General features: G+C 34.7%; 2 protein-coding genes across 3 annotated transcripts; one reads left to right on the top strand and one right to left on the bottom strand.

Moving 5' to 3' along the window:
- Positions 1 to 430: 430 nt before the first annotated feature.
- LOC106086737 (uncharacterized) lies at positions 431 to 11,654 on the bottom strand. 2 transcript variants are annotated; one of them, XM_059367035.1, is made up of 3 exons: positions 11,340 to 11,654; positions 8,663 to 11,128; positions 431 to 720 (listed from the first exon to the last, which is right to left on the bottom strand). In XM_059367035.1, exons 1-3 carry the CDS (start codon positions 11,475 to 11,477, stop codon positions 718 to 720), a joined length of 2,607 nt encoding a protein of 868 aa, XP_059223018.1. In that variant the 5' UTR covers positions 11,478 to 11,654; the 3' UTR covers positions 431 to 717. The 2 variants fall into 2 exon arrangements, with proteins under 2 accessions (XP_059223018.1, XP_013106979.2); XM_013251525.2 differs by lacking the exon at positions 431 to 720 and having other exon boundaries at positions 8,296 to 11,128.
- Positions 11,655 to 13,638: 1,984 nt separating this feature from the next.
- On the top strand, positions 13,639 to 27,414 carry LOC106087438 (exportin-6). The gene is made up of 11 exons (XM_013252481.2): positions 13,639 to 13,979; positions 14,069 to 14,589; positions 17,234 to 17,386; positions 17,484 to 17,866; positions 17,956 to 18,149; positions 18,266 to 18,681; positions 18,748 to 19,303; positions 19,374 to 19,543; positions 19,614 to 19,823; positions 19,897 to 20,356; positions 26,995 to 27,414. Exons 1-11 carry the CDS (start codon positions 13,977 to 13,979, stop codon positions 27,067 to 27,069), a joined length of 3,141 nt encoding a protein of 1,046 aa, XP_013107935.1. The 5' UTR covers positions 13,639 to 13,976; the 3' UTR covers positions 27,070 to 27,414.
- The last annotated feature ends 473 nt before the right edge of the window (positions 27,415 to 27,887 follow it).

Raw genomic sequence — 27,887 nt, 5'->3', positions numbered from 1 at the left:
TAGAAAAAATAGATTTCTCTGTTGTGATAAATCATGTACAATATACCCAAGATTGCATTGCAGAGGTATACATGTTTTTTTAGATGACGTTTGTAGACTTTTTATTAATTAAAAAATAAAAAAGAAAACATAAACCATAAACCAAATTATTTAAACCATACAAAACTATGACATTTCAAATCACTCAATATGTCATTTGCATAAAAACACAAAAAAAAATTATTGAAAAACATACATAGCTAATAAAATTAATAAATATACACAGAAAATTAAACAAAAATTAATACTATTTTTATTATATTATAATAATTTTTAAATAAAAACAAAAAGGAAAGCAACACAATAGTCATTTTCTAACATATTTGTGTGTTTTTGTTTTTTTTTTTTGTTTTATAATTATTAAGAAATTAAAAACCATGATTTTTTTCTGGTACTACTAAAACTCTAAAAGTTAAATTTATTTACAATGACTCTAATGTACATAACAATTATGTACAAATGAATATATAGATAGTTATATATGTATATCCAAAGATTTTAATTAATTTACATATCAAGAATATTAATGATAGAAAAGTGGTTGATATTCGACAGTGACTGATATAATGACTGATTTCGCATTTCAGTCAAAGGCAGTAACTTATTTAAAACTCTTAGCTCTTAAGAACAGTTCATTAGATCAAAAGAAAAAATCATTGAATTCCTCCAACATACCTATTACTATATATAAGTATGAGAAAAAAAATTTAATGCAAATTACTTAATATTAAGGTTTAGTAAAGAAGATTAAGAGAAATACATTCTCAATATATTAAATATGAGTGTACATCGAGCTCAATAAGTTTCTAAACTGCAATTTAAAATATTTAGACAATATTCAGTGCTAACATTAAGGAAATTTCCTTAATGTATTTGTATCTTGTAAATTAAATCATTTGTTATTTTCTAGACTTCAATAACAAAATTATTATAAGTAACAAAATTTTTATTTTTAATTTCTGGGAACTAAAAAACTTAATAGGCATTTCTCAAGTTTTTTCTCTGTTTTAATTTGATGACTATACAACTTGACGTAAAGATCATTGCTAAAAAAAGTTCTAAATACATACCTACTGTAGTATGTCATGCATTTTCTCTTTTGCTATTCTTCATGCTTCAGTTTATGTTTGCAAGAATTTACCAAAGGAAACAAATTTATTCATTTATAATAATAACAGAATTAAAAAAATATTGTAGCATGAATTTTAAATTGGAAAGTTGAAACAAATGAATTTACACCTTAAGGCCTGGTTATGCTGTAATGCTGTATGTAAATGTAGTATAAATGTAGAACAAATGTATCGTAAATGTGAAGAGGCAACTATGCTTATTACTAAACGTAGCATTTGACATTTCAAACAAAACCATTTTTTTTAACAAAAAAAGACTTGAATGTGAGAGATCTGACGTCGAAGATATTCTGGCACACGAAGTGATGCTTGAAGTTGAGACGTCTTTCCAACTGAAGGAGTACGCTATGGCGGCCTTCTCGAATATTGAGAGGGCATTTAACAACGAGGAGATGGGTCGACCGCCCTGAGCCGCGTGTGGTGACAGAATACGACCAAGTTTCCCTCCTGGACACTATGGATGCGGGGGGCAGACTGAGGAGACCGAGACTGGATTGGGACTATATTGCGACACACACAACATTTCAGGGAGAGCTATGTGCCATAACGATAGAAGCAAAAGAAATTCTGGGAAGGTATTTACAGTTTTCGAAATCAGTTGTTGTTGACGATGTTGCAGCCACATTTGTATGTGGAGGTAGCGATTCTCTTCAAGCTCGTTCCGGTCACCGATCGCCGCGGGAACGTTATAGCCATTGGTTATTAAAAGACGCCAATAGATCACCTTGTCACATCGAGTATCATTGGCACTCAGTATTGAAGCAACAGTCGTTGCCGCCCGACCTCTCACGGAGACTGTCCCTTCGATACCGCTGATTGTTCGCGACTTCAATTGCGGCTACTCCGTATACAAAGCCTGTCGTCACTAATCACAACCTGTGGACTCGTCCGGTAGCTCTCAGCTGAGCTTCTCGCAATGAGGATGAACATCAAACAAATTCATCATCGCGTGCCGGGTCGAAATCAGTATGTGTATATGGCGGCCCTCAAGGCCGTGGACTCTAGTACAGTGTGTTCGAAGTGCATGGAGGAGTGTGTGGAATCCCTGAACAGACCTCAGTTGTACGACATAGTGATAACATGGATTAGCGGTTACGACAGCGCCATATTGGCGCTTACCCCTACTCTCTTCTTGTATTGTAATTTCTTGTTATCACATATGTTTCACTTTTTTTCACAACAGATCAGACTGGCCACCTTTTCATGGTGGACTACCCAATTAACCTTTATTATTAACAATAAATTGTCATAAATTCCAAAGAGAAATAGAATAGGAGTATAGCAGTTTTCTAAATATTAATTTCTTCTAACTTAAAATTTTATCACCTGACACGAAAACGGAACGTAAAATGTTGTTTTTATTGAATTCTACTTTCCGTTTACGGTCGACAGACGTTCGGTAATCGTTTGCATGCGTTTTCCTACATTTACGGTATCTTTACGAGAGCATAACCAGGCCTTTACTTACATAATAAAGGCTGTACACAAATGTTTGTATCCGGCATTGCTTGTCAAACTGCTTTCATTGCATACCGACCTTAACCTCCAAAGCGAATTCCTGTTTTTGAATGAATTCATACACCCACATCCAACTTCTTTCCAATTATTTAACCAATAATGAAATCAAGGTAGTTTTCATATTAGTGTGAATCAATATTTTTATCGGCAAAACCGCCAACCAGGGCAAAAATGCTTAGAATTTCTCGTAGACTACGATTATGACAAACGTTACCATCCATATATGTGAAAAAATGGAACTTGTGTATGCTAACTTATTGTAAGAGCTGAGGTCTCAATTGAAAGTTGGCAACGCAACTGAAATTGGGTTGAAGTCCACAATCGACATACAAAATGCAAATCTTCCTAAGGACTTATCCTTGAGGACAGCGAGAAGACTTGACACATCAATTAGTACTGCAGATTAATTACTTTAGTCTAAACATGCACATGCCTCTTTGCAAAATATTTTATTTATGCTTGCCAACTAGCTGAGAAATGTTTACAAGTTCTTGCCACAATTTAAACCCAGACGTTTAGCGTCGCCTGGGTTCGAATCCAGACCGGAACATTTTTCAGCGGTGGTTATCCCCTACTAATGGTGGCGACATTTGTGAGGTACTTTGCCATGTGAAAACTTCTCCCCAAAGAGGCGTCGCTCTGCGGCACGCCGTTCGAAATCGGCTATGAAAAGGAGGTCCCTTATCATTGAGCTTAATTGATTTTGGAGATGTTTGCCCCAGTTCCTTAATGGAACTGTAAAATAGTAGATGTTTCGAAACTAAAGCGGCGTTCCTAACTATTGTATTTGCCATATGAGCTTCTACTTTATTTATCCACATGATTTGTCATATGCAATGCAATTTTTGCCCATGAACATTCCGCTAAGGAACATGGGCAAACTTCTCACATATCAATGAGTGCAATCCGATTATAGTTTTTAGCTCAATGATAAGGGGCCTCCTTTTTATACCCTAGTCCGAACGGCGTGCCGCAGTGTGACACCTCTTTGGAGAGAAGTTTTACATGGCATAGTACCTCACAAATGTTGGCAGCATTAGGAGGGGAAAACCACCACTGAAATTTTTTTCTGATGGTCTCGCCAGGATTCGAACCCAGGCGTTCAGCGGCATACGCGGGCATGCTAACCTCTGCGCTACGGTGGCCTCCGATTTGTCATACATATACATATACAGCGCGGTCTAAATGACATTATGCATTTGCCATTTGTGCTGTGCTATTGAATATGTGTCCACATTAGTGATGGAATTGCACCAATGCTTCAACCGAGCGAAGCCACATGAAGTAAGTTAAACTGTAAGTGTGCTTCTTCTGTTCATTTTCCGATGCCCATGTTCAACCGATGTATGTTGGTGTCCATCTACGATCCACATATATCAATGTCTTACGAAAATAGAGCTCGCTTTATGTCAGTGGTGGCCAAAATGAAAATAAGACTGTATGCGTGAATTAATCTCCCTAATTTTTTAGAATATCTCTTTGAACGAAAATACATTTATCCGAAAAAATTAAGGTTTTTTTTTAAAGAAAACTTTGTATTAAAAAAAAATATTAACCTTTCCTTCCTTATATAGTGTTTAATCAGAAAAAACATAGTTTTTAAAATGAACACAAAAAATGATGTGTACACCCATGCGCATGTTCATTCGTTGGTGTCTGAACAACGACTGAAAAAAAGATCATAAGCGTACTTATGAACTGAGTATGGAATCCAGTGTAAGGAAAATTTTAATTTTGGCCACCACAGCTCTTTCTGTACATCACAGACTCTTTTTATACTGGATAATGCATTGTTCCCAATGAAAAATAACCACCACGAACAACGGTTAGTTTTCTTTTGTTTCATTCTGACGGTTTCTCTTGTTTCATTCTTAAAAGTTACCAAAGAGAGGAGCAAATGGAATTGGGGGAACATAAAAACTGTAGAAAAACACAAGTAATTTAACAAAAAGAATCTAACAAGAAAGTTAAAAAGCGTTTTGTAATACCAATTTAAAGTTTAAAGGCAAAAAAATCCACAATCGATTGAAAACAAGCTAAATCATATTTGTTGTTCATACACAGTTCTCTTAAAATTCTCTCTTATCTTACTTATCTTCGTTTATTGTACTTGATGCCTCTTGAAAAGAGTCGATGATCTATTTGTTGCTTGTTGGTGCACATTAAGGTGTGTCAATTTGAGTGGAATCTACGTCGAATTCCAAAATCAAAATCGTACTTCCGGTTTTTAAAGACAAAGTCCGTCCGTTTGATGGCATTGTTTTATGGGAGACATATCCACATTTTGGTATAATCAGGTAAAAAATAAAAAAACCTAGAGATCGAATGTCGTTCGCGTTCTTTACTTGGCAGCAAAAGAGAGAGCGAACAATATTTTGAAAGATTGCTTATTGAGAGCCTGGAAATTTTTGCTGCAGTGCTGCAATAACGAAAGAGTTTAAAAGTTGTTCTTACTCACTGCAAATTGTTACCGGACAATACTCGAACACACTTCATTAAATCCATTTTCCAACTCCAATTTTATTTGGAGAAAAAAATTATCTGTGCTGTAGCGTTATTGTCAAAAGGGTCAGCATGCCTAAATTCCTAAGTCAAAATAGCGTATAATATCAGACACATGGAACGTAATGTGCTTTTCCCTTCCCGGAACCTTTTTTTTGATCGTCAGGCTTGTAATTTTGTTGGTCATGATATTTTTCTGAGTTTATCGGAAGTTTCTAATGAGTCGTGCTTGTGTAATTTTTTTTCTTTCGCTAGCCAGACCTAAACCCGCCCGCTACACTTTTTTTATAACTCGGGAAACAATAATATGTGTTGCATTTTAAGGAGTGATCATGGAACCAAACGTAAACCTCAAATTCGTGTTCCAGGAGTTCTACATATGTGAACCATGTTGCATCGATATTGAGGGTGCGATGTATACAGCGGTCATTTCGCAACATTTTTAATGTAATATTTGCATATTTTCAATTTGATTTTTAATTGAACCAATTAAAAAATTAATTGGATATTTCGGAAACTTTAGTAATTTTTATTAATTGGATCAATTAAATAATTAATTGAAAATTTCAATCATTTTTTAATCGGATTAATTAAAAAATTAATTGGAAATTTCACAAACTTTCAATAATTTTTTTAATTGAAAAGTGCAAATGAGTTAGTTTGCCCACTGCTATTGCTATAAACTATAAATATAAAAAAACAAACGGATACGGAATCTATGATCGATTTTAATGAGCTAAAACCGTAAAACTACCTTAAATTGATGCTACATATATGAGGCACACTCTGAAAAAACATCCAAAAAAGGGCTCACTTTTTTTCAGTAAAAATTTGTAGGAGAATAAGAACAGCCTTTATTCTCTTATGCTATTTTTTTTAATAAAACAGCTGGTTTTCAAAAAAATCTGTTCGAGACTGCAAATTGCTGCTAAAGAAAACTCCAGCTGAAATTTGTTCTCAATTAACAAATTTTTAAAATTTCGCTTTCCCGCTGTCTTCTGCTGGCAAATAAAATACAAAAATATAAAAATTTGTGCGAATTTGTATATATGTTTTAGTACATGTAAAAACGTATGAAATTAACCAGTAATGTCGGGAGTCACATCGGAATCCCTCGTGCAAAATTTCGTGAGAATCGGCCAATGCCGATGTTATTACAATCAGAAGAATATTGAGAGAATTGGGCTGAGCTGATTAATTAATTTGTATCACATAGAAATATGGCTGTCCCAAAAATCCCTTTGGAGGTGACGAAATAAAGAAAGTTTGAAAAAAAAAATTGAAAATTAAGGAAATTTAGCAGAAAAACTCTTTGGACGTTAAAAAAATTATTTTCTGGCCTATCCCGGCTTTCGAAAACGAAAAACGTAAGATTTTCTTTACCTTATATCTTGCAAACGTTGGTATATCAATGTTGGAATGCATACTCTAATCAATTTCCTTTATAGTAAGAGGAACTACAAGTGATATCCATAACCATAAAAGAAGACTTAATAAAATACAGGTAAAATATTTTTTTTTTCGTTTTGCGCATTCGAAAGGTCGGATTTTTTAAAAGTTTGAATTCGGACAGTATGACAAACCTGCATTACACAGATCTAAAAACATACCCTTTCTTTAAGTTTTTAGATGTACTAAAACATATTCAGTCACCAAAAAATATTTTTTTTTAATTACTAAGAAACTCAATACATTCCGACTGGACCGAAATATATTCCATCTGATTGGACCGAAATTTACGAAACGGGGTTTACAACCGGTAGAAACACTCCTACAAAACAGGAAGTTTCCTTAACATTGAGCTTAAATTTGATATTCTGAGAAGTTAGTTTGTCTCTGATTTGTTCTTTAATGGGGTGTTCGGGAAACACTAATAAAAAAAACACTACTTGGTGCCACGGTAGCCGAGTTGGTAGCGTGCTCAGATTATCAGAGCGCGGTTCGTGGGTTCAATTTGTAACAGAGTTGTGGTCTTCCGCTATTGAGATTCAAAATGGATTAAAAATGTCAAAGTGAGTCTGTTTAGATGAAAGAATGACACTATAAACTAACAAATTATCAATATCGGTCCTCGGTGTAGCACCCGTATAGCAGTATTGCTCGGTTTAAGAAGTTATTGGTATTTGAGTATTATAGGTCCGGTACCATCAGTTGTAAAATGCGGCCTTTAAAATGCCTTAAAACGAGCAGTAATTTTTATGAGGGCTGTACTAAAGCCTAGACCGATATTGACAATCACTTTAAAAAGATTTTTTCTCCATTGCAAGCAAAAATCAAAATGACATACAAATCAGTTGGAATGATGTGGATAAAACCTAAACAATACCTAAAAGCGGGTGGTACCTTCCAAACTTTGTACGTATATCGAACATTTTTTCCAAGGCTGATTACTTCTTACAGTGAAACTCAAATGCCAAATTAAAAAAAAAAAAAACAAATTGAACTAAATACTCGTTAAGTGAAAAAAAACATCAACCGCAAAACCTTTTAGAAATGAACAATGGTGGGGCAGAAGAATACATTATAGAATGTGGGTTTCCAATATTTCATTGAAATAGTAGTCATAAAGGCCAATTATGGACAGAGGTTTGCAAGATTTATAAAACAGGCTTGTGTGGCGAAATTATCTTATTAAATGCACAAAATTTTTCAATAAAAATAAAAATTTTTCCATATCATAAACACTATGTTTTTTGATTATCAAATCATATCTATCAATCTTCTTTAAATGAATGGTGTAAAACAAAACAATGTGAACGTGAAAGTGCAAGGGAAAACTTTCACTAAGCCATAAAAGAAGATTTATAGCCTGTTAGAAACTTCATAAGATGTTCTACAGAAATCGTACACATTAAATTATAACTCTTAGTACTAATGAAAATGCATGCATCACAGTGGACTTTTGATATTATATGCACACAAGCAAATAAATCTAACACTTAAGTTCAAATATTTACTTATGTAATTATAGAGCATATAAACTGAATAAGGTAATTTCAAAATCCCATTTAGGTTACATAAAAAACAAAAAAAGTTATCGGTGCAGTATGGTTACGTTAAAGATGATAACACATATATCTCCACTTAATATATATTGCTGGTTGTTGTTTTCGTACTCCAGCCAATTAACATACATTCTAGCGACTTATTGGCAGTACCTTTAATACGGATTTTGGGAAAGTAACCATAATTGGTAAAATTAATTAAGGAATTCTATCTTTTTCATTAAAACTCAAGCTAACATGAAAAAATCCTTAAATTGTAACATTAATGGGTGTGTATCTAACTAAAATTTCCTCATAACCGGTATGTTGCAGTCTTGTGTGATTTTTTAGCTCTAACTCGGAAGAGAATAAATGTAAACAATAACAACATTGCTGAACTCCGGCTCTATTTATTGCTGGGTACAGATCGTCAACGTCGTTAATGTTTATAACAGCTATGCTACTCTTCTCATTATCGTCGCTGCTTACCATATTATTCCTCAACTCATTTAGTCTACATAAGTCTTTAAGCCACATGGGTGTTTGCTCTTGGGCTATTTCTCCATTTGTTGCAGGTAGATTTTGACTATCTTCTAACGACTCAGGCACTATTTGCTGAAGTTGTTGACATTCTTTAGCATTTTCCAAATCACAATTAACATCTGTGTCCTTAGTGGACGTGGAACTATTTACACCACCATTGCAACCACCACCACCACTAGTGGTGACACATTTACGCTTTTGTTTCTTTATTTGTGTCGCTAAGTTCGAACATTTCCCATTATGATATTTGAACAGCGTCGCCTTTGAGCATTTATCACAATGGACAAATTCATGGGACACATGCTCTTGCCAAATATGCTTGCTGTATAAGAGAAAACCTTTAATCTGAATGGGACAGTGGCCGCAGTTGAAGCTTTGTGTTGGGATCTGCTTAACGGGAGCCTTAACTTTAACAACTTTTTTTTGGGGTTTGAGAATTTGAGAAACAGACTCTTCCTTACGTTTACGTTTTTTGGATTTTTCTGAAGGTTTAGTTTGTGGCAAAAGCTTTATAGCATCGGCTTTTGTTTTCGAAACTATTGGCTTTGCTATGGCTTTTACATCTTCCTTATTAGACTTCTTAGTGACATTTGGGGAATTTTTGGATACTAAAGGTTTTTCCAAATTTAGAGATTTTTTGGAAGGTTTGGGCGTTTTTTTACAAGATTTTAAATCTTTATGTATAACTTGTTTCTTTTTCTTTGTACTATCTAATGTTTTAGCTATTTTTTCTACTTTAGGTTTCTTTTTGGGTTTTAATTTTTCAGCTGGCGGTCTAATTTTCTTTTCGACCGATTTTGACTTTTCTTCAATTTTACAACTTTGAGTTATATGCTTCAAATGATTTAAGTAACCGGCCACAACTTTGTAACACTTTTTGCATTGAAAAAAGAATGTAGTTCTTTTAGAGAATTGGAAAATGCGAGCTGTTTTAGCAACTTCCTTCTGACGAGCAGCATTCCAGCCAAATGCACTCACATGTACTATTTCTCTTAGATGGGTTTTATGTTGTGCATAATCGTGATTCTCAAGTATATGTCTACATAATCTTATGTACTGACAGCCACATTTCTCTTTACATACCGGACACTTAAGTTCCTTCATTATTGGGTCCTTCAAAGTTTTCGATTCCATGGGATGCTTATTGAGAATGTGGTCTTTGTGCTCTTTGTAAATTTCATCAATACGACCACAAAGTTGACATTCATAATATGTTTGACTTTGCATATACCGCAAGCGAATTGTCATAGCGCTATCTTGGGGACCTCGAGATTTTTCCTTCAATACTTTGCCATTGTAGGCACGATGTTTGCGACGCATGTGATTTATTAACCGCTTTTCAAGCGGGAACGTATACTGGCATTCTGGACATTTGATACCTTCATGCACGCGTGCGTGCACTGAAAGACTTTCCGCATCTGGGAGACTTATTTGGCATTCCTTACAATTAAAGCATTTTGGTAAATCAGTTGGGGCTGCGTTGACTTTGGTTTGTTTGGCTACAGGTTCCTCTGGCTCACTGTCATCACTCGATACCAGACTTAAGCTAGCAACTAAACGTAATTTTTTTTCATCATAACTCTTGCGCTTCTTTTTCGAGAGAGGTGTTTCCAAATGAGGTTCGACTTGTCGAAAAACTATCTCCTCATCATCGCTGACATCTGCGACGTTCTTTGCCAAAGCTGGTGTCTCAATAATATTATTGGTGGTCAAAAGTGTTTGTTGACTTTCACTAATTGAATCTGTTTGAAGTATTGCTTGTGCCACCACTATGTCATTGGCCATATTGGGGGATTTGTCTTGTATGGTGTTTTGCATAGATTCGTCAATTTTATCAGACTGAGCCGGACATGAATCTTCGTCTCCATCATCAAGATCTATTATAGCAACAATTCGATGACCCTTGTTATCAACAATAGCTGGGGGAAGCTGTGGGGCCAGCGGTACTGGAGTCACTGCATTAGCTATCGAAGCCGGAGTTCCCTCCCTGGATGTTAAATCATCAAGCATTTTAGCATCATCTCCTTCGCTGCCCCCAGTCGATTGTGGTGGTGTATATTGTGGATTGAAATGATTTATGAAGGTTTGCTGCGTTTCGGCATGAAGCTCTGGCCTTTCTGCTTCTTGAATTTGTGTGGTGATTTGCCTTTGCTGGCGTTGTTGATCAACTTTTTGCATGAACAAATCATAAAGCATTTCATCATCGTCCACAATAATAGGTGTATCTGGACGGCATGTGTTTAATGTCGGCAAATTAGGTGGTGCTGGCAGCGGAATTGTAGCCGTATCATCTACATCTATCTCTATATCGCTATCGCAGCTGGTGGTTGCTTCATCTAAACGATGAAATATCTGGACACGGTCATCGCAATCTTTGCAAATATTGCCCAAAGTGGGTGTTGTTCGCAGGAGCTATCAAGAAAAAAATATATAATATTTTTCGCAAATTTTTAAACTTTACAAACATAAGCAACAAGAAAAGGCTAATGAGCTTGAAGTACAGACTATCGCTAGGAATTTTACCCGCATACTTTGTTAAATGTATTGGTATGCGTACAGCTTTAGCCATTCATAATAACAAACCACTTAGTTGGCCCCACTTCCTTAGACGAAAACTTCTTACCTTTTGCGAAGCTTTGTCGTTGCCAGTAGCTGCTCCTTGAACTCTATTAAATTCACGCAGTTCTTTAACCGTAAATTTTAGATTTTTCTCCGTGCGACAAATTCTACAACATTGGAATTGTTTATTTCTGCTGACCATATTGATTGATTATCGTTTTTTAATTCAACAGTTATGGTCCGCTAGCACACAACATCGAAAATTATAAAATAAAAACAACTAATTGCAATGCTTTCTACTAAATAAGAACAAAGTGAAAATAATATTTTTTTCTTTTGTCGTTTTCGTCGTGACGGTTGTTTATTTGTTAGGAGAAAAAAGAAAAGTGACAGGAGAAAAGGCGGCAGAAAATGAGAATGTTGTCAAAGTACTAACGTCATGTCATGTCATAATCGTAACGTAAATTCGTAGGGTAAGGCCCGTTTATGCTCTCGCAAACATACTGTAAAAGGCCAGTATGCACCTCTGGCGAAATTTTTCGTTACCATAAATACCAAAACAGAATGCTCATTCTGTCATATCGAGCATCATAGGCACTCAGTATTTTCCTATGATGCCTCTCACTGAGTCTCTCCGTTCAGCCTCTCACTGAGACCGCTGATACGGTATCACGAGATACCGCTGATTGTCCGCGACTGCCATTGCAGCTACTCCCTATGGGCACTTCACTATCCGCAACCTATGAACGCTCGCAACTAAGCTTCTCGCGACAGCAATGGAGCCCCAAACCAACTTAAGGCTCTATTACACGGCATGTAGATGTCTTATGACATGTCACTTTTTGTATTCACATGTACGATTCATTAATTTTGCTATCACATCTGTATGTTATTTTCGAATGACATAACCTAAAAATTTGAGCAAAAGCTATTTTTTTTATGCGTAAAAATTGTTTAAGTTGTGAGAAAGCCGGTTAAATCATAAATTTGTGAAAACAATTTTATTTGGGGTTGCTTTCATTCGACTTACAACAAAAACTTCTGATTTCTTTATGTATTTTTTTGAAGGAATAGAGCACGATCTAATCGAAAAAATATTACATGTGCTATGTGAAAAGTGATTTCCATATGCTAGTTTCGTTTGTATCACACGACATGTACAACATTACACGTGCCAAATTTGGAATGTTATAAAACAACAATATGCCGTATAACAGAGCTTTTACTCGTCAATTTAATTTCCTATGTCTTTCATTTAGGCCATAACAAGATATATTAATTTACAGGTAGTGGCAGTTGCCCAACAATAAAATATTGGGTGCACTATCTGTCAAAATCAGTAATTAGTGCAACTCTGATTTTGAGTATATTGTCGGTCGAGCCATCTTTCGTTGTTTGTGTGTGTTATGGCTTTTAACTATAACATACACACACAACCAAAAATCGTTGACAGATATGTACTTCGTAAGAAAAATTTTACTCAGCTGTTTACGGTCCACTACCTGGTAATTATGTCATGCTATCTAGCAGTTATGTCATGTGCCGTACTCTCTCTTAAGGGTCGACCTAATACAAGCACGCAACTGTCACTGCCAGGATTCACTGAATAAGGTTAAGCCAAGCGATCAGCCGATATACTTTTTTTTTAATATTTGACAGTACTTGGCATTGAGGATGTCAACTTGTTCTCTTTTTACATTCATTCTTTGTTTACGTTTTCTCCTATATGATGACATTTTCAATCGTCAGATTTGACATCCTTAATGATGTTTATGGGGCCTATCCACTTTATGTTTTTACATGTGACCTAACCTTCTATTAGTGAATCCTGTGTCACTGCGTGTAAATGAATATATCTTGATACCAACCCTAAGATTTCGTGGAGACATTTGTGTACGAAGTCTATTTCTGGGCTCCAGGCTGGAATTAGTTAACTACCTACAAGCTTCTTAAGATAAATGTGGAAACTTTTTTCGGGACAAAGTAGAACATGGACATGTGTGATACACCAAATTGTAGGAAGTAGACCCTTCTACAAGGTTTGATTGAGACATTTGTGTACGAAGTCTATACCCGGCCTATAGGTTGGAAAAGTATTTTGACCAATATCAAATCGGAATCTTGAACTTTGTTCAGGACTTGGCGTGTCCCGGACTCAAGTTTTGTGCCAAATTATTGGTATGATATTCCTTCATCAAACTACGTTAATATCATTGTGTAAAAAGGGTTTTCTGGCCTCCAGGATGGAAGTCGGCAAAAATCATAAACGCTAACGACAGAAAATTGTATTTTTGTTTGTCACTTTGTGTCACCCTGTGAAGTTAGAAAAATTTTTGTTATCGAAAGATAGCGACGTCGTTAACTTCACGCAGGTTATCATAGAATTGATGAATATATGGACTGGTGTTCAATTTTAGAAAATAATTTACAAATTTAAAGTGTAAAAGACAAACAATATCTATATGGCCAATGATTTGTTGGCATAGCAATACGAAATTATTTGTGGTAGATGAAGACATCTATAAGGAGGTTTATCTACTCCTTCGAAACCCACACGACTTTACGACGTTGTGAAAATATTTGCTGCGACAAAAACTCAAGAAGACGGACACAATATTTTTATCCGACACATAAACTCGTAGATAATTGGTGACACTAAAAAAAGCGAACGTTATTAGTTGTTTCCTTGGGACAGCCGAAAATGGTGAGTAATGTCAGTAAGAAAGATTTCGAAAACGCACTTGTGATGTACACATATATGTATGTGATTTTTGTTCTATTCTAAAATTGCAGTCCTCCCCCCTGGTTTTAGTGGATTCATTGTTACATGAATTCTATGAGGCGACCACACCTAATAACCGCAAAAGGGAAATAGAAACTAACTTATTGGCGTTTAAAAATCAAACAGATGCCTGGAAGACATGTCTGAGTGTGATTAGTAATTCGTCAACATTTGAGCAAAATCAATTTCTATGGTTTTTCTGCACATCAACGTTGGAACATTCAATAACAAGGCGATGGATGCACTTGGGCAGTTCCGATCGAGCCACGATACGAGAGGCGCTTTGGCGTACCTATGTCAATTTGCCCACAATGACGACCATGAAAAGGCAACGAGACACATATGCTCAATTAATCGCCTTGATGGGGAAACGTGAATTTCCCGATGAGGATCCCAACTATATAATGCATTGCATTACACTGATTAAGTCGAATTTTGTTTTGGGCATCTGTTTATTGCGCACTACATCCGAAGAAGTTGTTAGCAGTCGAGAAGATGTCAGCACAGATCGAAAGCAGTATTTTCATTCCTGGTAAGTGACAAATATATGAACGTATACACATATATGTTAATGTATATTAATAGAAACTCCTCGTTAAAATATTTTTCAAGTATATTTCTACCCCTACTCGGGAAACTCTAAAAAAACTCTCTTTTGTTCATATGAAAAACTTTGTTCATATGAAAAGATAACTTGCTGCGTCAATTTTTATTGAATGTTAAATACCCTTCTGGCAGTTTTCCAGCAGGATTCGAAAGACTGATTCATTTTATAGAATGGGTTTAAAGACGTTTTTTAAAGTAAAATGAGCATATTTTAAAGTGAAAATTAGTCGTCGCAAAGCAATTTCAACCAAATGTATATTTTTAGAGTTGCATATTTATTTGTAAAATTAACATTTCATAAAAGTCTTTATTCAATTCATATGGTCATTATTTACTATTTATAAAATATGTAACTTCTACAATGTGTGCCGCTGGATTTATCATCTTCATATAAAGAGGTTGGTAAAAAAATGCAAAAATAAATTTTCCTGTGAACATTCCATCAAGGAACAGGGGATACTTCTTTCATACCTATGAGTGCAGTCCGGTTAAAGATTAAACTCAATAATAAGGGACCTGGTTTTATACGCCGTATTGGACAGCCGTATCGCTGCATACGGATACCTCGCCAGCATTAGAAAGCGGACAACCTAGGGTGGTCAATACCAATTCAAGAGCCCACATTCTTTTGTGAAATTTCTATTCATTCTAAATGAATTTTTTGAAAAAATCACCATAACGAATATCCGTGAATAACATGAGATTTAATATCAAATTTAAGCTCACCGTTCAAAGCCCAACATGCCTACGAATATTCAGATTCAGCCTTACACAGAAGTAATCATGTTTTTTTTTTTCTTTTTGTGCAATATTATGTTGCCCTATTATTTTTTTCCACCACTGTATGTCAGTATCATTATAACGATTTATCATGAAAAGTCAATCTATATAAGAAATTTCCTAATCGTATTCCTAATTATGTTCTAAGTAGGTTCCAAGCCCCTTAACGTGGACTGGCAGTCCTTTGGCACTTACAGTTAAGACGTCTACCATTTCATTGCCCTTCACCACTATGGCCCAGCACCAAATCGGCGCTGGTTTTGTCATACTCAGGATAGGATAAAACTCCAATATAGTGCGTGACTATCATAGTTGTTTTGCATTCGATCTCAACTGATGTTGTTGTTGTTGACACTAAATTTGTTTGTGGTCCTCATCAAGCTCCATTGGTGAGCAAGCCTTTTACGACCTATCACCGCGGGAACGTTATAGCCATTGGCGCCAATAACTCGCCTTGTCATATCAAGTATCACAGACACAGACAGAATTTAAGAATTTAAGCAAGAACCGGTGCCGGACGACCTCACTGAAAATATCCACTCGATACCGCTAGATGTCCGCGACTGCAGTTACAAATCACTAATCAATTAATTAGTTCTCATCGCCTTTCCTAGCCCAGACAATACGTTCTCTGAAGCAGTGTAATCTTCCTGCTTGAGAGGTGTCAACATCATAATTTTATTTTTAGCATCACGAGCCAAATTGGGAGCAATTCTACCATTGATTTAATCTTTTTTTTTAATATTTTAATTTAATTTTTTAATTTAAATTAAATTTAAACACGAAAGCGGGCCCCTCTTTGTAAATTCTGAATCTGAGTGTGTTACATATTGAAAATTGGTGATTTAGCTGAAATTTGGAAAACATAACCACATCAAACACCGTACAGATATGGCCTCAAAAAAGCGGTCCGCAGTTAAGAAGCCAATTTGTTGAATTAAATTTTGATCGGGCTTGGCGGAAATCTGATGTGTATGCAAATTTGCCCACGAACATTCCATTAAGGAACAGGGGCAAATTTTTTTTATAGCAGCCCTTGCCGATAAGGGACGTCCTTTTTAAAGGTGAGTCCGAAAGGCGTGCAGTAATGCGACCCCTCTTTGGGAAGAAGTTTTTACATCGCATAGTACCTCACAAATGTTGCGCGTATTTGGATTGGTTTATTAAAGGAAAAATAGGCTTTTATGTGTTTAGGAATGTGAAAAAGGAAATTTTACCTATTTTCGGTTTATAGAGCTGCTAAGGCTAGTATATGATGAACATTAAACGAATAAAAGTGCATTTTAATGTCTGACATATGTACCTGTAGTCAAAAGTAGTACGCCTATCTCCATAAATTTGTTTTTTTTAAATATAGATAAAATTGAAAAAAAAAAGTTTATATGGTTTCTAGAAATCTCACCCAAAAAAAATTTCTGGACAATTTTTTGATTGGAATTTTGAGCTATATAAAATTGCTGAATTTTGCAAGTTTATTTTTATTTAAAACCTGACTTTTATGGTGTGAGACCAGGCCTCTAGTGGAAATCAAACCCACGACCCCCACCCTAGAAATCCGAACACGTTATCAACTCGGCTACCGTTCCTAACTTGAACTAGAATTTTTCTAAGACATCTCTATTTTTGGAAAATTTTCTGCCCATTCATCGTTTATTGGTTTAAATACGAACCGAATTTTATATCTATATGCATTAACTATAAAAGGATAATATACTAAGGTTTTTTCCATTTATTTTGTATCTCCCTAATGTCTCAAATTTCTGTATATTCCTTTGTTTTCCCCAATTAAGTATTTCACTTTGTATGCCTGAAATTATGGATCTATTAACAAAATATTTACTAATTGCTGTGTGTCATATAAATGGCAAAGACGTTCATTCCATATCAAATACTCTCATGGATTATAGTTTAGTATCATCGCTGCCAAATGACAATCAATTAAGGTAAGCAAATATGCATGATCATGCCCCTACAAAATTAAATGTCTGCAAATAACTTTATGACGTTGTATTTGTTTTCACCACTACTATCTCTTCGTAGTTCCTCTGTGTTAGAACTCCTAATATGTATCCAACATATGGTCTCATGGACACGCACTGAATTAATATCGGAATATTTCCTTATGTCCATATTGGATTTATCACAGTGGCGTTCGGCACATCAAGACTTGTCTTTGGGTGGTCTATCCGTTTTAAATGAACTTTTGTATTTGCAAAAATCATTGCCATGCAGTGTGACGCTTATGAATGGAGTTAATGTGCTTTTGGAACAACACAATACATCTAAACAGCAAAGTGAAATGTATATTGACAAATTTCGTGAGTTACTGCGTTTGTATGCTGTAAAATATTGGCAGAAAATGCTGCAGGAATCATCAGTATTGGAAGTATTTCTAAAGTCATTGTACACTTGCACTATATGCGGTAAGTATGTGCTGCAAACAGCAAAAAAAAACGACAATATAAATCATTTCAATTATATTCGTATGATTCCCATGACTTTTGTCTCACAGAAAATGGGGCATATGATTTCACCGAAAAACTTGAAATTTGGACACCCATTATCAAGGGATTAACGATGCATGCAAAATTAAATCGTTATACTGATATCATTCATCAATTAGTTGCTGAAATAATGCGGCGTACACAATTTGAATACAACAAGACTGAATTGGAATTACTTGATAACGAACTGATGGAAGATAATGTAAGTATATTGGTGTGTGTGTGTGTTTCACAGACAATAATCCTAAAGGTTAAACGCTTTGAAGATTTTTACCCCATATTATGTGTATGATACCTATATCCGTTCTTTTCTTACAGACTCAGACGGAGTGGCAACAATATCTAACACAATGTATTGAATGTATTGCCCTGGTTGCTGAGTCGCGTCCAAATGCCGTATTCGCACAAGTATTTAGTCATTGGTCTCGTCCACATGTTCAACTTCAGTCTTTGCAGAATGATATTGATTGTGGCAAAACGTTTGAAGTGGTACGCAGGTTAAAGTCGCAAATGTTTCCAGAACATTTGAGAGACTTTGCCACAGTTTGCCAAGCAGTTGTGAGGATTGCCCCATTAATGGACACAAATATAGTGACTGATGCTTCTTCGGAAGTTAACTGCCATTTAAATGTATTAGCGGAAAATTTGCTAACAACATTGAAATTTTTTACCAGCAATAAACTGAATACCATAGATGTTGATCGCTCAACATTTCAGACTGATTATGATTACCTGTGAGTATAAGAATTATGAGTGATTGTTCTCAAGCTCTTTTTGTGAAATATTTTATCTACTTTCAGTTATGCTCAAGTTCTAATGGCCATACGTAGCATTTTACCATTAAGTCAATCATTGAAATCTGACCATATGCTATTGCAACTGTTCGAATCGTTGGGCAGCATATTTCAACCGAACACTATTATGGGATCCTCACCTCTTATCTATATGTCAGCCAGTCAATTGCTGTTATGTATATCATCTGTGATACGTCCAAAATGTCTATTGGATATACCCACAATTGTAAATCTTATGCAATCGGGTCCTCGTCTCTCGCATTTACCACGTCAAGCTATTGCTAACATATATATAAGTCTCATTAGTTATCTTGTGCTGCCTTGGAAGAATGTCGACGAACAGCAACAGGATTATTCAAGGCGTTGTCAAATTCTAAGGGAGTATACAGGATGTTTAGCTCAGAGTTTTCTAGAGCTTGACTTGAACTCGGTTTCAGCAGCCAGCGGTGAAGCGAAAGTATCCTCCATATCGCTAAGCTTGCTGGTCACCTTTAGCCTAGTAATTGAATTTTTTAAAGACTCACCCAATACCACAAAAGACATGTTGGCCTCAACTTTTAAGGTAAATGTTGAATGCAAAATGTGGAAGCAATGCTTTTACTAACTAGTGATTCTCTTTTTTCTTTGTATAGCCTATTATAACGAAAGCTTTAGTGATTTATAATGCATTTGGTCAGAGCAGCAATGCCATAGCCATTACTGTTGCTGAGTTTAGTTTAAGTGTGCTACGTACATTACAAAGTCAACTCGGCTCGCAATTTATTAAGGAAATGATAACTCTCTTCATAAGCGTTAATAGCAGGTGAGTGTGCAGATTGGGATAAAGAAAAAAGTTTTAAATTACTCATTAAAAATGTTAATTTCCTTTATAGAGAACAATTAACCATAAGTAGAGTTGCTGTTATTGAAAAAATTCTACAAATGTTCCAGCTAATAGTCCAGCAACCTGGTAATGCTTCATTGATCATGTTGCCCTCAATTCTAGACTTCACTTTCGAACAGATAATGCCCATGATACAAATGGATAATAGTATAGCCGACACCACGGATTTAACCAGTGTTGTCTACTCATTGTTTGACAGGTAGGTATACAGGAAATGTTTGTTAACCTTAGTAGCTTTGAGATATTGAAACGATTTTTGTTGTGTTTTTTAGCATATTAACTTGTAAATGGCAGTATTTCTACAAGTCATATGTGCAACCAAATGGTATATTGCAACAACAAAATGGCAATACCAACAGTACAAATGTATCAATGAATCCCAGCGATAATTTACATCCAGAACATTTTATTGCCTTAATGAATGCTTATGGACAAATACTAGTCACTGGCAATGATCCAAATATAGTGCGCACCGTTCTAATGTCCATGCAAAGTGTACACGAGAAATGGCGTTTGTATCAGAGGCCATTATTTAAGGAGACCTTATTGAGCTCTTTTCTGAGTGCTTTAATAAACGTTCTTTTGTCTGGCGAAGGGGCGCTACATTTTGATATATTAGCCAGTGCTTTGTTTGCCATGTCTCAGGTGGATGCCTTAAAAATGCGCGAAAGTTTTGCCAATGCCGGCCTACCGATAAATATGAAATTAATTGATGAAATTTGCTTAACTACGGTAAGTTTTTAAAATTTTAGTTCGACATAATTTAATTCATAAGATAAATTTATTTAATTTATAAATATACCTTTCTTTAGTTGATTTTCATAATGTATTTTTCGTTTTAATTGGAAAGAAAATTGATTTGTATATACAAATTTTGTGGATATTTGATGTATATAAAATGCTTCGTCGAAATTTCACTTTTATATGAAATTTGACTTTGAAAAATTCTCGGATATTTGATATTAATAGAAACGTTAGTAAAATTGTGATTTTAATTGAAAGTTGTTTTTATTTAATTTTAATTTTTTATATAGCAAAATTTAGTCGATATTAGATATTTGTAACAAATTTCTAGGATTTTTGATTTGTATATTAAAATTCCGTCAAAATTTGATTTTCATAGAAAATGTTGTCAAAATTTGATTGTCTTACAATAGAAAATGTTGTCTAAATTTGATTTTCCTTACAATCGGATATTGTCCGGCTGCCAACCATAAGGAAATCTGTTTCTATTATAAATAGAATACAAAAAACCCGTTTTTTTAAGTTAGGCAGAAAAATGTGTTTTTTGCTTTGTAATAGGATTTGACTGGTTTCCTAGATCGCGATTTCGTTTGGAACCACCCAAACTCGTCGGTAGGATTTGTCAAAAAAGCATGTCTTCTAGTTTGGAACTCTGTTCTTAAGAGTATTTTCATTTGTAGCGCAGCAAGAAAGAAAACTACTCTACGGAAAATGTACGGCTGCAGACCATAGGGTAATCTGTTTGTATTATAAATAGAACAGAAAAAACCCGTTTTCTAAAGTTAGGCAGAAAAATGTGTTTTTTTGCTTTGTAATAGCATTTGACTGGTTTCCTAGATCGCGATTTACTTTGGAACTACCCGAACTCGTCGGTAGGATTTGTCAAAAAGACATGTCTTCTAGTTTGAAACTCTGTTCTTAAGAGTATTTTCATTTGTAGCGCAGCAAGAAAGAAAACTACTCTACGGAAAATGTCCGGCTGCAGACCATAGGGTAATCTGTTTGTATTATAAATAGAACACAAAAAACCCGTTTTCTAAAGTTAGGCAGAAAAATGTGTTTTTTTGCTTTGTAATAGCATTTGACTGGTTTCCTAGATCGCGATTTCCTTTGGAACTACCCGAACTCGTCGGTAGGATTTGTCAAAAAGACATGTCTTCTAGGTTGAAACTATGCTTTTAAGCGTATTTTCATGGTCTGCAGCCGGACAATATCCGATTGTATGAATTATTTCAAGACCAAATAAATTTAGCGCAAGACATGTAAATTTGATTTTTATAGAAAACTTGGTCCAAATTTGATTTTTAAAGAAAATTTCGTAAAATGTAAATTTTGTCGATATTATATTTTCATAGAAAATTTCGTCAAAATTAGATTTTTATAGAAAATTTTGTCGAAATTCGATTTTCATAGAAAATTTCGCCCAAATTCGATTTTCATAGAAATTTTGTCAAAATTTGATTTTTAAAAAATATTCGTCGAAATTTGATTTTCATAAAAAATTTAGTCAAATTTTGATTTTGATAAAAAATGTTGTCGAATTTTAATTTTCATAGAAAGTTTTGTCAAAATTTGATTTAAAAAAAAAATTCGTCAAAATTTGATTTTCATAAAAAATTTCGTCAAATTTTGATTTTGATAGAAAATTTCGTCGAATTTTAATTTTAATAGAAAATTTTGTCGAAATTGATTTTTAAAGAATATTTCGGCAAAAATTTGATTTTCATAGTAAATTTTGTCGAAATTTGAATTTCATAGAAATTTTGATTTTCATAGAAAGTTTCGTCGAATTAGATTTTCTTAGAAAATTTCGATAAAATTTGATTTTCAAAGAAAATTTCGTTAAAATTTGATTTTCATAGAAAATTTGTAAAGCTCTATTTTCACTGAAAGTTTTGTCAAAATTTGATTTTGCGAGTATTGTTGACCTGGTTTCATAGAAAATTTCGTCAAAATTTTATTGTAATTTTATTTTCACAGAAAATTTCGTCGAAATTTTATTTTCATTGAAAATTTCGTCGAAATTTTATTTTCATAGAAAATTTGTAAAGCTCTATTTTCACTGAAAGTTTTGTCAAAATTTGATTTTGCGAGTATTGTTGACCTGGTTTCATAGAAAATTTCGTCAAAATTTTATTGTAATTTTATTTTCACAGAAAATTTCGTCGAAATTTTATTTTCATAGAAAATTTCGTCGAAATTACATAGAAAATTTCGTCAACATTTCCTTTTATATTTTTCATAGAATGTTTTGTCGAAATTGTATTTTCATTGAAAATTTCGTCAATAGTTGATTTTCATAGAAAATTTTGTCAAATGGGATTTTCTAAAAAATTTCGTGAAAATTTGATTTTCATAGAAAATTTCGACCCAGAGGATGATCACCAGCGGTGATCAAAATATTGGAAAAATTAAATGAATAATTAAAACAACAACACCAGTTTTTAATATTTTTTCGATGACCTAGAGCCGATATAAAGTTCAACAATCAAACAAAAAAATTACTTTTTATAGAAAATTTCGTCAAAATTTGATTTTGTCTGTTTGCGCTCGCTCTTTTATTTTGATCTTTAATATTTTTTCTTGGTTTGTCGAACATATTCCAGCTGGAGATCATTTAAATTCAATGTTTTTTATTAAAAGAATAGCATAGCAAAGATCTTATAAAGGTTAGGCAAGTGTGTAGTGTTGTCAAAACACTTTGACTGGAATAGTAGATAATTTTTTTTTATACTTATATTCCATTATTCCGACAGAAACTAATCATCAATGCTTAATACAACAAAACACATCAACATTGCCAAATTCTTTTTTAATTGTGCACTTAAACATTTATCAAATGTAACTGCAAGTGCTTTTTGTGCTTAGACCACAGTGACCTACAGCACATCGATGGGCCGGTTCGTTCGGTTTGTCTGTTTGAGCTCTTTTAGTTGGAGATCATTTAAATTCAATGCTTTCTCAAGTTTTTTTGTCTGTGAAGGGTAAAATAATTTTATCTTACATTTAGGGGTGGGGTAGCCATCCAGTCAATAAACCCTGAAAATAGATATAAAATTCGGTCGTCACTCCCAAATACCTTTTATCTGAGCACCATATTGCTATGGTCGGTAAATAAGCCCAGGGTGGAGGTTCCCCAAATAAACCACTCCAAATTTGAATACCAAGTTTTGTTTTTAGGTAACAATAAGAACGTAAAGAAAATAGGTAATTGAAAAGAGAGAACATATCTGATATAATATTCTGGTGTAAGGTGTCTGGAGGCTTCCCAATCCCAAAACGCACATGTAGATCCAATGACACAAAATGGGCATCAAATGAAAGCCAAGTGTTTGGGGACCGACCATAAGCGGGGACTACACTGTACTGAGAGTTCTATGGAAGTAGAGTGAGAATTTGGTATCAAAATTTAGGTGTCTGGCGATCGCCCAACCAAGGGCTCAATAACAAAGCGCAACCGGGAAGAATGTGAAAAAATAAAACCATCAAACAGACATATAGGCAGTCCTGGGCAAAATAGGACTACAATGAAAGGTTTTTGGCAGTTGTGCCAATGCAAATTTGCCGTAGAATATTCCATAAAGAAACTGGGGCAAACTTGACACAAATCAATAAGTGCTGTCCGATTCAAGTTCAAGCTCAATGATAAGGTAGTAGAGTAAAATTTTTAACAAATCCCCTGACGACTGTACAGATAATTTAAAAGCTATTTTAGGGTGTATCAATGCGTACCGGGCCAGTTAGTACTAAAATAAAACAGGGCTATTATTGACTTGTTACAAATGCTCTGTTTTATTTTAGTACTGGATAGACAATCCCTGAAGGGCAAAAATAAAACGCAAAAAAGTTTCCAGTGCTTGTCTGTTTGTTAACCATGAAGTCGTAAGGTCATTTGCCAATACAAGGAAACGAGTGCAGATATTTGTAAAATTTATAACTATTTAAAATTTGCAAAACCTGTGTGGGCATAGCAGTCAAAAAAAATATATTAAGATTTGTGCACGCAATTGGTTTTAATTTTATTATACCACTCACCATAGAGGTATTCTGCGGGTTGCCACACTTATTTGTGAAAAACATATCATGGCAATCCATATCTACATAAGCCTGCACTGGTAATTTATCCAGAATTTCGTTGTGCGGGATAGATTTTATTTTCATACAAATTTCATTTCAATGCACTATATAGTCTTAGTCTTTATATATAAAAATCAATTTGTGTTTGTTTGTTTGTTTGTCTGTTCCGTATAGACTCAAAAACGGCTGAATCGATTTTCTTGAAATGTTCACAGATGGTGCATGATGAATGAATAGGGTACTACATTTTTTGATATCTGAAGGGGGGCGGACCCTCCCCCTTACCCTAATTTTCAGAAACGCCAGATCTGGGAGATGGGTGATTCGATTTTAGCGAAATGTTGTATGCCACCTTATGGTACCCTAAAAACACGAAATTGGTATGTAATTTTAGGTCTAGTAACCCGGACGGACGGACATGTTTACCGATTAGGACAAATTGGGTATCAAATGAAAGGTATTTAAGAGTAGAGTACGAACTTGGTGTAAAAATTTCGTCCAAGAGTCCCAACAGGACTCTTTCATCGCTTTGGGCAACATGGGTATCAAATGATAGGTATTTAAAAGCAGAGTGCAAATCTAACATAAAAATGTATTCCATGGTATCTGAGGGCCCTCCCCACCCCCCAAAGGCCCCCGCATGGACATGTTTACCGATTGGGACAATATGGGTAACAAACGAAAGGTATTTAGGAGTAGAGTTGGAACTTGGTTTACAAATTTTGCGCAAAGTGTCCGGGGGTCCCCACCACCAAAAAACCCCAACCAGACTCTCTTTATCGCTTTGGGCAATATGGGTATTAAATGAAAGGTATTTAAAAGAAGAGTTCAATTCTGACATACAAATTTATTTCTCGGTGTCTGAGCGGCCTTCCGCGTGTGTATCGCGACAATAAAGGACTGAAATAAATTGTTTTTTGGGTCTTAGCGTCGGGGGGAGCGACCCTCTCCTCCCAATAAAAAGAACATCAAACTGTACTCCTCACCCTATACTACCAAAAAAAAGAATATATGAATTAGTGTGGTTATAAACGAGATCCGTTGCCCTGAATATCTTGATAGTCACCTTCAAAATGCATGACATTATAGTGCCCAACAAAATCGTGCTCCAGAACGATGCTGATATTATTTCCGGGTCCGCCCCCATAATTCCCTTCAAGCCGGCCATGTTTGCCTACTATGGCAACAAAAGGCTTAAATAATAGGTATTTGATGGTAGAAAACGAATTTGATATCCAATTCTGAGGCCAAGTGTTTGAGGGTCGTCTCACAAACTCCCCCTAAACCAATGGCTATTGGGGTTTAAATAAAATAAATTTGCGAGTAGAGCACGATTTTGATATTTTTTCAGGGCTTTGTGTGTGGGTAACTGCTCCACCCTAGATACCCCTTAAAGCGGACCTATTTGTGGATTATGACAATAAGGGGCTCAAATCTGATATCTGTTTTATGGCCAAGTATTTCAGGGACGCCTAACCTAATCTCCCCCTAAACCACACATATATACCAACTATAGCAATATGTAGCTCAAATGTGATTTTTGGGAGTAGAGTATGAATCTGATATCCACTTTCCACTTTCGGGGCAAAGGGTTTGGCTACTCCAATCCACCACCAAAACCAAGAGAATGAAGTAGATCTAACATTCAAACTTCAGATCTCGGAGATGGGGATTTGGTGTCCTTATTTAATAGGAGACCTAGGGGGTCTAGGGGGGCTCAAATTAAAGGTATTCGAGATTAGAGAACGAATCTGATATATTAAGGTCCAACTCACCCCCAAATATACCCCCACACCGGACTTATTTACCGACCATAGCAATATACGGCTCAAATGACAGGTACTTGGGAGTAGAGCACCAATATGATAACCACATTGGGGCGAAACATCTGAAAGGCCGTACCAGTACCGCCAAACAGGACTTTCCTGACCATGCCAGTATAGGGCTCAGATAAAATAAGAGAGAGAGAGAGAGAAAGTGCAGCGGAGCAGGCCCTGTCCAACTAGTACTACTACAGCTATATATGTTATTATTTTTTTATGTTTGTTATGTCATATGTTCTCCACAGCCACATATTAACTTGTACACCCAATATATCCAGCCTTTACAACATGAAAGTTCATGATCCTGAAATTTAGCTGTTAGCCCCAATACTTGGATTTGGGGCTGCCAATCTGTTTATGTAGGCTGCCTTCTTATACAATCAAGGATTGTCAGTTATTATTACCAGCGGTTATCTGATATAAAATCGTTAGTAGTGATCTGCTTCAGGATTTCGATAAATAAATCGCTTGTCCTTCTATTCAGGCTGGTGGTCACAAATGAAATGAAAAATATAACACGACTTTGTTTTGGTCACATCATTTTAAAAACATTTAATTTATTTGAATTTATTTTCTTTTGTTTTTCAGTTTTTGTTTGCCTTTTGCTTGTACAATGTTTTCATATTGAATATTATAAATATATATTTATCTATAAGTGTTTTGTATATTTAACAAATATAAATTTCTTGCGTATTAACTGCAATTTTTCTTGTTTTTCTTCAACAGGACATTCCAACATTTTCACAAAAACTAACTCAACTGATACAAGATGCCCATTGTGTGCATTTATCGCAAACATAAAAATGCATCATAACACAAATACATATGTAGAGATATATACTATATTTATAAGAATTAAAAATAAATTATTTGTTTTATTTTTAAAAAGAGAAAACAAACATAAACGATAGTTACACACCATCCATTGTAGTCGTCATCATCATCATGATCACACCCATCTAAGCTTAAGTAAATCTATTGTCTCGTATAAACCGAGTGTGCTACGACATGCTCGTTCGTAGGTACGTACGAGAGAGTTTTTATATAATTATTGTGTAGCATTTTTATAAATATATACTATATACTTATAATTATAATAAAATAAAAAAATACAAATCAATTTTAGCAGTTAGGAAACTTAAGATACATACAATATGTTTATCATGTTGTTTTATAAAACGACGAGTTAGAGTTTAGTACACCACATACCAACTTCTCCTCTATTCATATAGTGTTTGTTAGTTTTGTTTTCCTTTTTTTTTTCATTAAAAATATACTTGCAAACATACACACATACGTACATTTTGATGAGATAAATTATTAGAAATTTAATCGACTATCCTGTGCATTTTTCACACATACCTAAATAAATATAAAAATATGCATACGTACATATACTATATATTAATATACATATACATTAACCATTAATCATTGTATAACAAAAATACTGTGTTTGCTTACGCATAATTCATTCATTCATCTATGTTTTACAATTAATCATTACAATTATTATTTTCTTATCTTAAAATAATTTGCTAATATATGTTCTCATGTAATGTGTTATTTTATATATAAATAGTAGTATCGGTTACTTTTTTCCCATTCTAAAAAAGGTA

The sequence above is a fragment of the Stomoxys calcitrans genome, chromosome 4 (assembly GCF_963082655.1).
Source record: "Stomoxys calcitrans chromosome 4, idStoCalc2.1, whole genome shotgun sequence".
NCBI classification, from domain to species: Eukaryota; Metazoa; Arthropoda; class Insecta; order Diptera; family Muscidae; genus Stomoxys; species Stomoxys calcitrans.
This window is presented reverse-complemented; position numbering and strand designations above follow the sequence as displayed.

Bases quoted from the DNA above. Each gene is read 5' to 3' on its own strand.
- LOC106086737 (XM_013251525.2), bottom strand. From the start codon at position 11,477: ATGGTCAGCAGAAATAAACAATTCCAATGTTGTAGAATTTGTCGCACG. The intron at 11,129-11,339 runs GTAAGAAGTTTT...TTTTCTTGATAG, and splicing joins ACGACAAAGCTTCGCAAAAG to CTCCTGCGAACAACACCCAC.
- LOC106087438 (XM_013252481.2), top strand. The intron at 17,867-17,955 runs GTAAGTATGTGC...TTTGTCTCACAG, and splicing joins GTACACTTGCACTATATGCG to AAAATGGGGCATATGATTTC. The intron at 18,682-18,747 runs GTGAGTATAAGA...ATCTACTTTCAG, and splicing joins CAGACTGATTATGATTACCT to TTATGCTCAAGTTCTAATGG.